At 41.4% G+C, this 9,785-nt stretch overlaps 1 protein-coding gene across 3 annotated transcripts in view; it reads right to left on the bottom strand.

Moving 5' to 3' along the window:
- Window positions 1-1,924: 1,924 nt before the first annotated feature.
- The window catches only part of PAG1 (phosphoprotein membrane anchor with glycosphingolipid microdomains 1), a 303,358-nt gene continuing 295,497 nt past the window's right edge, over window positions 1,925-9,785 (bottom strand). For all 3 annotated transcript variants that reach the window (XM_089660997.1, XM_089660998.1, XM_089660999.1), the window contains 2 exons: window positions 7,425-7,484; window positions 1,925-2,999 (listed from right to left, as the gene is read on the bottom strand). In XM_089660997.1, coding sequence (XP_089517123.1) covers window positions 2,646-2,999; window positions 7,425-7,484 — 414 coding nt within the window. In that variant the 3' untranslated portion in view covers window positions 1,925-2,645. The remainder of the gene's footprint in view (window positions 3,000-7,424; window positions 7,485-9,785) is intronic.

Here is a 9,785-nt window from a genome sequence, read left to right as displayed (position 1 = left end):
TGCTTTCTGCAACCATCAATGAGTTTTACACCTCTACTGAAATTTTGGACCACTCTTCCTTCGCCAACTGCTCCAATCTGACACATTCCACGCAAAACCAAAGAATTAACTGGACAAAATTATTGGCACCTTCTCACAATTGTAAGAAATAATTGCATTCCAAGTTTGTGATGCTCCTGTAATTTGTAATTAAACTCACCCATATCAAATAAACAGGTGCTGACAGTATTGAAATCACACTGGCAACCAGTTAAAATGGTGAACAATTGACTCATCCTTCCTGTCATGCGCCTGTGTGCCACATGGAGCACGGAAAAGAGCAAATAATTGTATGAGGATTTGAGAGCAAAAATTTTGGAAAACTGGACAATCTCAAGGATACAAGTCCACCTCCAGAGATCTTAATGTTCCTGTGTCCACTGTGCGCAACATTGTCAAGAGGTTTACAGCCTATAGCACTGTAGCTAATCTCCCTGGATGTTGACAAAAGGGAAAAATTGATTAAAGATTGCAACAAAAGATTGTCTGAATGGTGGATAAAGAACCTCGATCAACTTCCAGACAAATTCAAGCTGACATTCAGGCACAGGGTACAATTGTGTCAGCTCGCACTATATATCGCCATCTGAATGAAAAGGGACGCTATGGCAGGAGACTCAAGAGAATCTCACTTCTGCACAGAAACATAAAAAAGCCAGATTGGAGTTTGTTAAAACTTATCTGAGGAAGGTAAAATCCTTTTGGAGAATGTGCTGTGGACAGACGAAACAAAATTACAGCTTTTTGGTAAAGCCCATCACTCTACTGGTTTCAGAAAAAGCAATGAAGCCTTTAAAGAAAAGAATACAGTCCCTACAGTCAAGCATGATGGTGGTTCACTGATGTTTTGGGGTTGTTTTGCTGCTTCAGGCACTGTATGTCTTGACCATGTACATGGCATTATGAGATCTGAAGACTACCAAAGAATTCTGGGGTGCAATGTAGGGTCCAGTGTCAGAAAGGTGGGTCTCCATCAGAGGTCATGGGTCTTAAAGCAGAACAATCATCTCAATTCTATAGAGCACCTGTGGAGAGATTTCAAAACAGCAGTTGGGAAAAGGAACCCTTCCAAACAGAGACCTGGAGCAGTTGGTGAAAGAAGAGTAGTTCAAAATTCCAGTAGAGAGGTGTAAGAAACTCATTGATGGTTACAGGAAGCAATTGATTTCAGTTATTTTTTCCAAGGGGTGTGCTACCAAATATTAAATTGAGGGTACAAATAATTTTGTCCAATCCATTTTTAGGGTTTTGCATAGAATGTGTCAGATTTGGCTTTTTTTGTTTCTCCAATTTTGTGTGTTATACCAATACAAACAAAAGAAAAACAATTTTCTGGGCAAACTGGTGCATTATTTGACAGAAATGCAGGGGTACTAATATTTTTGGCCATGACTGCATATCAACAATCAACATCCTTGCATCCGTATGAATGGTACGTGGTCAATGCAGTGTGCAAGGACACCTAATGTAATCACAATAATATCCTGAGTACTACAGCCATGCCAGAAAGAGGTAATGCAAGCCAAATGAGAGCGTGCACAAGGCCTACCAATCGTATATTTTACACCAAAAGCTTTAAATTAAAGTAAACCTGTGAACAGAAGAAATAGTAGTGACCTGGTTATATCTAAATCACAGATCTAAGACAGGCATGCAGAGGATAAAAGTTGGAAAGAAACCTGACCATGTTTCTCTCGTGAAAGGTGGGCTTTAATAAAAAAAGCTGTTATTCTGACACTCTTGCTTCAATGTAAAAAGCAATTTCCTAATTATGCAAATATAGCATAAATTGTCCATAGAACAGCAGCAGGTATCCATTAAACAGGCTATATTCTGGGTCACAGTCTGACCTTTCATTGAAGACAAAGTAACTTGACAAATAGTCTGACTGTAACCTGAAATGCAATTTGTTTAATAGAGTCAGTTTGAAGATTTCTTAAACATGAATGAATAGGAAATGCTTTATGCTAGCCATTTTTTTCATAGCCAGGTTGTGCCCAATGGGGTTGTCTCCTGCAGAAGGTATTACCAAGAGAATGTGTGCTTTGTGCTGGTTCTGGACCCTATAGCTTCAACAATAACTGAGGTTATAACATGTATACAAATCAGGACTTCTGACTTTTCTTTAACTTTTTGTACCTGCATATGTGTCCCAGGTCATTCACATAAACTACTGAAGGTCAGAATAACAAGGCAACCAGAATTTCAGAAGGAAGTCAGCAATGACAGGTTTAGGGAAGATCCTTTGTCTGCAAACCCCCATAACTGAACAATTTTATGGATCCCATATCTGTATATGAACATATATGTGAACAATTCTTCTTCAAATAGTACCATTAGTAGAGTACCTAAGTGCTCATCCAGTTCAGGGTGATCCATTTTCTTTTTGGCAATATACCAGCTACATACAAAAAATAATTGGCACATAAAAAATAAAATCATAAAAAGGTATTTGGAAACCAATTCCATAGCTTTCATGCAGCAGGGAGACAGTCCTTGTCTAAGTAAAGATGTGCTTTCTTTTCAATCCGTTACTAGTTAGGGTATGTGAAAACCCCAGAAAAGGATTGTGCTATGTCAGATATAAATGCTTGTCATCGTACCTTCTAAAGTTTAGAGTATTCTCCATTTTGTTGGAGATCACCAATACTTTCATAGTCACTTTCCCCTTGTGGGGGAACCCCCTGGCCAGCATTACAGAATGTAGTAGTCCTGTCCTCTTCTCGACATATTGAGGTGATGGCTTCATACTCTGGGTCCAGTTCACCATTTAGGATGTCCACTGGAGGCGGCAATTCAATGAGATTAGGGCTCTTGTCAATGTCCCTAACTGCAGCATATGTCCCATTGCAGGAAGTGGGAGATATCTCAACATCCTGGATGTAGGAATAATGGGAGATATCATCTTGATGTCTTCTGGATTGTCCAGTCCTGGAAATTCTTGAATACATGGCAGAAATCTACAAGAAGAAAAAGACGTTATGCCTGTGTGAGTATGCAACTCTCTTGGTGTAAACCTATACAGAGCTATATATGCTACCTCCACATCGCTTTCTGGGCCTGGTGAATGAAGATTAGATACTAGGTGCTGCACTGTGGAGGTGCACTGGGAGTGTGAAGTGTCTCCCCTACCAAGAATTAGCTATTACTTAGCTGGGCTGGAGGCAGATCAGGGGAGCATGGGAAAGTGGGAAGGTTAAAAAGAGCCTTTTAGGACTCCTTCAGAATAAGGAACCTTCCCCCCAGTAAGTGAAAATTAGCAGTTTATCACAATTCATTAGTTCCCAGATATTCTCCCATGTACTCTCTGTGATTACATCTGTGGTGCACAGAAGACCACATACATGTTAAACATGACAGAGGCCAACCCAAGGAAGAAGTATGGTTGCAGCAAGCATTAAAGGAGAAGTATGGTCAAAGCTTTTTGGCCCTAATACTCCTGTAGGTCACAGGTGTGCACTTTGTTCTTTACTCCTGTGAACCATATTCAACCGGTCCAGATTCTGGAGGGATCCTGACGTTAATGTTGGGATCCACCCAGATGTCTGGGGGTTAGCTGGCTCAGCCTCTCTGTGGAACCCTGAGAGCCTGAGCCAGCTGCTCCCGCCCCCTCCACAGCCTGGAGCTCCAATGATTGCTGGAAAGGCAGAGCAGAGAGCCAATGATGGACAGTCCCCAGCTCTCTGCTCACTGAAGACCAAGAACTGAGTGATCAGCTGTCTTTGATCACTCAGTTCTCAGTCACAGAGGTGGCGGGGGACAGATGCTGCATTGGACCAAGGCTGCATCCACCTAGGTGAGTATGGATGTTTATTATTTTCAAAACTCACACTTCTGTTAATTTTGGGAAAATGGTGCACACTATGGGGGAAGGTACGTTTAAAATATTCATAGTCACCTACTACTGTAGCTGCACCACTCCCTCTGGGGTTACCAAGACATATACTTTCCAGCAGCATCCACCCATAACTACAACCAAGTAAAATTAAAAAACAGATTAACCGCGCATGGTCATAAACATGTGCATATTTTAGACATATCGTAAACCAGTCCCATAATTTGTGTAAAATAAAGTGCTCGTTCTTGTGTTCAACTTGTATTCAAAATCCTGATTGGTGCTCCATTGTGCTCAACAAAAGTGCCCCACATGGACTGACACTCACCCTATTTCCATGACCATCTATCTCTAGAATGGTCATTAGTGCTTTGCGGGATAATCCCAGTAAGCCAATGGTCCCCGGATCCTTTAGCCTGTAATCATCTATCCTTAAAGCGGTCCGTGACATATAAGGAACAAGTTCCAAAAACACCCGCTGTCTCCACAGCTCTGCAAGCAGCAAAGAAATGTGTCATCATATATGAAGTAAAAGAAGGGGACATCCCATAGTGTAAAATTGCTTGGTGCCTTTATTGGGGTAATTATATGAATATACATTCACAAGAAAAGGGACTATAGCCCGGCACCTGGTGTAGTCAGCCTTGTTGTAAATCAAAGTGGCACTTCCTGAAGACGATCTTTGATCGAAACCCGTCGAGGTTTGCCAACGCAACTTCTACCGACGTCACATCCACCCTGTGTAATGAACGCTGCTCTGAGGAGCGATCAGGTCAGCAACTTCCATCTTTGATTTACAACAAGGCTGAGTACACCAAGTGACGGGCTATAGGCACTTTTCTTGTGAGTGTATATTCATATAATTACTCCAATAAAGGTACCAAGCAATTTTACACTGGGATGTCCCCTTCTTTTTCTTCATATATGGTGACACATTACTTTGCTGCTTGTGGAGCTATCGGGCGTTTTTGGAGCTTGTTCCTTATATGTCACGGACCAATTTAAGGATAGATGATCAAAGGCTAAAGGATTCGGGGACTATTGGCTTACTGGGATTGTCCCGCAAAGTGTTAATGACCATTCTAGTGATAGATGGTCATGGAATGAGGGCGAGTGTCAGTCCATGTGGGGCACTTTTGTTGAGAACAATGGAGCAACAATCAGGATTTTGACTACAAGTTGAACACAAGCATGAGCACTTTCATTTACACAAATTATAGGACTGGTTTAAAATATGTCTAAAATATGCACGTTTATCACCATGCGCAGTTCATCTTTTTTTTAATTTTACTTTTTATTAATTATTTTACACAATTAGAAAACTACTGCAATTAGGTCTAGTTTGTGTTGAGTGACAAAATATCTATAAGCGCAGGAGCAATTTCTCTTTATTTATCATAATTACAACCAGTTTTAAATCAATTTAGCCCCAAAAACTTTATTTGCAACGTGAACATACAGATGAAGGTACAAGAAAAACTTTTCTTAAGGAAACTTAGTAATGCCTTCTCTCAGAGTTTAACATATTTAGGTAAAATGCATAAAAAAAAATTATACTCTTCTTTCATACAAAACATGCTTGGTGGGTCATGAAAGGTTTACAGCCACCAGATGGTGTCACAAGTTAGCCTGCAATTTCTTGTTTGTGTATTCTTACCTCCTTGCTGAAGTGCTGCTTCGGATTCCTTTCACATGTGTGGATTGTCTGTGCTCACCTATGGGTGTCATCTGCTATCCTCTGGGTTTTATTTCCTTCCCTTCCATCACTTCCGGGCCCACCTCCTAGTTTGCTTGTCTATGTAAGATATGCTCAGTCTAGCCCACTTGGCATGTGCAACTTGTTAGTTCTCTGAGCTCCTGTCTGTTGCTACACTTGTATCCTGTATCTGACTACCTGTGCACTGACCCTGACTTTCTTCCACTGACTGTGCTGATCTCCACTCGGCTTGTCTATTGGCTTCCCTGTTGTCTCCTGTATTACCCCCTGCTCACGCGATTGGTCTCCGCATCTTCAGCTGGGTGTACCTGGGGGCCACAACCTGGTTCCAGATTGCTGCAAGTCCATCCCCACCATCAGGGGCTCCGGAGAAGAAGCAGGCTGGAGCTTAGACTCTGTGCCCTGGGGAACCCAGAGTTGGCGGTCTACAAGGGCTCACTACCACAGGTTTGTGACAGATGGTACATGTATCTGTAAGACCTAGTGCAATCAGCATCTGTACTGTGGAATGAAAGTGGTTCTAAAGTCTTACATTTTTTTTTTTTACCTGAATGCATTCTCTGCATCAAGGTTAAAACAGCCACTATCTTTCCTAGCTCTCCTGTCCCTATACACTTACCTGGCTTTGGTTACTGTTCCAGTGCTGTCTCGGCTACAGCACTGCTCCTCATTTTCTAGACTCACAGGGGCACTGAGGGCAGCGGAAACCATAGGCAACTGCTACTGTTAGGTAAACTTTTGTGAGAAGGGAGAGGTGATGTGGCTCACCAGCACGGTGTGTGTCCATGGGCACATGCAGTCCAGCTCGGAAATGCGCATGCACAGCTGCCTCCTTAGCACATGGCTTGCTAAGGAGACACCCATAGCAGTGGATAAGGTGACAGCAACAGCAGGTGGACTGCTAGAAGAACAGAATATGGTGCCTTCTGTGCAATATTGTTGCACAGAGCAGATATTATAAGTATGACCTTTTTTTATTCTTTTTTTTTTTTAAATTAGAATGTATTATCACTTTAAAAATTAGGAGAAAGGCTATGCATATATCCCCAGAAGTTATTATGAAAGTGCATACATACACACGAACACCTTCCTTTTGGTGATAACTGATGGAGGTCTCCTCACTCAGAGCCCTCATGGGCTAAATGTTTCCAGAAAAGCACCGGTAAAAACCTACCTGAGATAAAAGCTGCTCAGTTCTTTCCAGAGCAGCCTTGGGACCAAACTTGCCTCTCCATGGATTTCTGCAGCCTAGTTGTGCTTGAGTAGGTATCTCAGTCTGTATTGGAAAGCGCTAGCTTTCCAAAGGTGATACAGAACAAGCTCTCTGACCAGTCGGCACCTGAGAGTAGATTGGCAGTGAAGGTTCAACTGTTGACATGGTTTCTTAGCAGAAAGAGCCCAACAAATCACCATGTTGGGAGGATTCCACCTTAATCCACCTTAATCCTAAAACCTCTATAATAAATTACTCTGTTGAAGGCTCCAAAACAAATCTGTTCCAAAAAAGATTGTTTTACAGGGTATTTAAATATGTGACAGCTACACCAATTACAGTATATGCTATAAGCATATTTACAGGATAAGTCACAAATATTTTATTCATGTAATTATCTGCTTATACAATGACAGTCTTTTTGATTTATCTGTCTATTGCATAAAACCAACACAGCAAAGCAGGCACTTGACAACCCCAGAGATCAAACATGTCGTAGCCCCCACTACATCACACAACTGGCTGACAATATGAAGCCTGCCTGCAGCCAGGTAAAATGGCTTAATTCAAAGAGTAGAATTCCCTGGGGCTGCTATGGGGATTAATACGTTAATACATACGTCATCTTCTGTCAGACATGGGTCTTCTTCTCGAGATTTGTAGGATACGCAACTTTGTCTCTAAAAGAAAAGAAAAGAAGGATCAATACATATATGCCTATATTGCAGAGAGAGCACTATTTATTCTGGCTGGAATTCTCTTGGGTTATTATCCCAGGTCTCCGGAACAAAGACCTTACTTTTCCCAGCTAATGGGGAGTGATTATGTAAATGGAGCTGGCAAGGGACATGGGAACCTTTTATACATACAAAGTATCAAAGATCTTACAGAGAAGCATGCACTAATGAGTATTTGTAATAATCTGAATTCCATCCTTGAACTGTTATGAGAGTGTAACTTTACCTTTCAGAGATTATTTCATTTTTATTAAATCTGATGTCACAAGGGCAATCCTGTCGCTGGTGACAAGTTATCAGTGGCAGGATTGATAACTTGCCACTTACCTGTTTATATGGGGGTGTTCTACCCAGCAGAGCAAGATATCACACCCTTGATTGAGCAGTGTTCTGGGTTAGCAAGGGAGCGATTTCATAGAGGCACATGAAAGCCTTTTCTATCAACTGCAGAATCAACCATGTGACAGCAGCCTTAGTTGTATTTGGTCTCTTAGAACAGAAGTGTCAGGTTCTGAAGGCCGCTACATAAACCTTGATTTTCTCTCGTTCAGAAAGTCAATCAATGCTATTATAATAAAGGCAGCCATGAGATCTGCTGCAGCCTGAATACCTGAAAACTGTATTAAATCCAAAACAAAAATGTAATATATTGCAACTTAATTATTAGATGTGGCGGCTGCATTCGGGTTTTTTTGGGGGCTTTTTCCCCCTCTGTTTTCACCTGGTGATCTGGCCAGAAACACACCTACTGTATTAGAATGCCCCCACTCTGGATGAAGGAGCACAGGGGCACCTTTGAACAGCAGCATTGGTAATCTGGTGGGAAGGGAGTCTTAGATGTACTAGCAGATTTAGATACACCAACAAATTGAAGCTGGCTAACACTGCAGTTATACAAGCAGTTACAGCAAACAGTTTGTTTCTTTTTCGGGGTAAAGGTTTTACATGAATAAATAAATGCTGATCATTGTAAGCACCCCTGAGAGTGATAGTTTGTCTCAACACTCTTAACTGCTACATTTGTAGGAGAGTATGTTCTGTTGAAAAGCAATAGACTTACTTGGCTGGATCAACAGGGGAAAATAAAAGAAAGCCGAAAATAAGAAAACTCATGCAGCCACCATATCTAAGAATTGGCAAGCTGCAATATAATAAATGTTTGCATTTGCCTTTAATATTGCTTGGCCTGTGACTACATCAAAAAGGATGCAGTAACTGTTTGGCCAATTATTTTTCATCCGGTTCAATCAAATAAATTGGTGGTGCTTCCATGGCCACCCACGGTCTGAATTTCAGCCAATTCACAGTCGTGTATAGTGAACTTTTTGCTGTTCCTTCTCTTGCCTGTGCTTAGTTCTGATAACGGACATTCCAAAAAAATATATTAAATAAAGATGCTGAACTGCAGGGAAAAATAAACAAAAAAACCCAAAAAATGAAAAGGTTGGTTGGTTTGAATCTTCTTTAGCAGCCTGGTAGAAGCTGGATCAGCCTTCATGTAAACCTTACAGCTCAAAATTTCTGTTCTGACAGGGAGAGAATCAAAACAAATAACAGCCGAGCCTGGAATGTATGTATGGCTGTGCTATTCTTTCAGTTTGAGATTGGAGATTCAGATTCTTACTATTGGACATTCACGACACATTATCAGATAAATTACATTTTATGCAAAGGCCTTGATCACACGTGTGTTAAAAAATGCTACTCCTTGTGTGTTCCCCAAATCTGCTTTGTACTCCATGTATTCAGGAATGAATTTATATTGACCTGAATCTGTATACACTCACCAGCCACTTTATTAGGTACACCTTGCTAGGTACATTCCCCCTACCATCCTGATCCACTGACACAAGGCAGGATGGATCCATGCTTTCATATTGTTTACACCAAATTCTGACCCTATCATATGAATGTCGCAGCACCCAGTCTGCCCATTCTCCTCTGACATCAACAAGGCATTTTCGTCCACACAACTGCTGCTCACTGGCTATTTTCTCTTTTTCAGACCATTCCCTGTAAACCCTAGAGATGGTTGTGCATGAAGATCCCAGTAGATCAGCAGTTTTTGTAATACTCAGACCAGCCCGTCTGGCACCAACAACCATGCCATATTCAAAGTCACTTAAATCCCCTTTTCTTTCCCAGTTTGATGCTCGGTTTGAACTTAAAGGTTGTCTTCAGCATGTCTACATGGGTAAATGCATTGAGTTGCTGCCATGTGATTGGCTGATTAGCAATTTGCGT

This window comes from Staurois parvus, unplaced genomic scaffold (genome assembly GCF_062004578.1).
Source record: "Staurois parvus isolate SC_StPar_1 unplaced genomic scaffold, SC_StPar_1.0 ptg001302l, whole genome shotgun sequence".
Taxonomy (NCBI): Eukaryota; Metazoa; Chordata; class Amphibia; order Anura; family Ranidae; genus Staurois; species Staurois parvus.
This window is presented reverse-complemented; position numbering and strand designations above follow the sequence as displayed.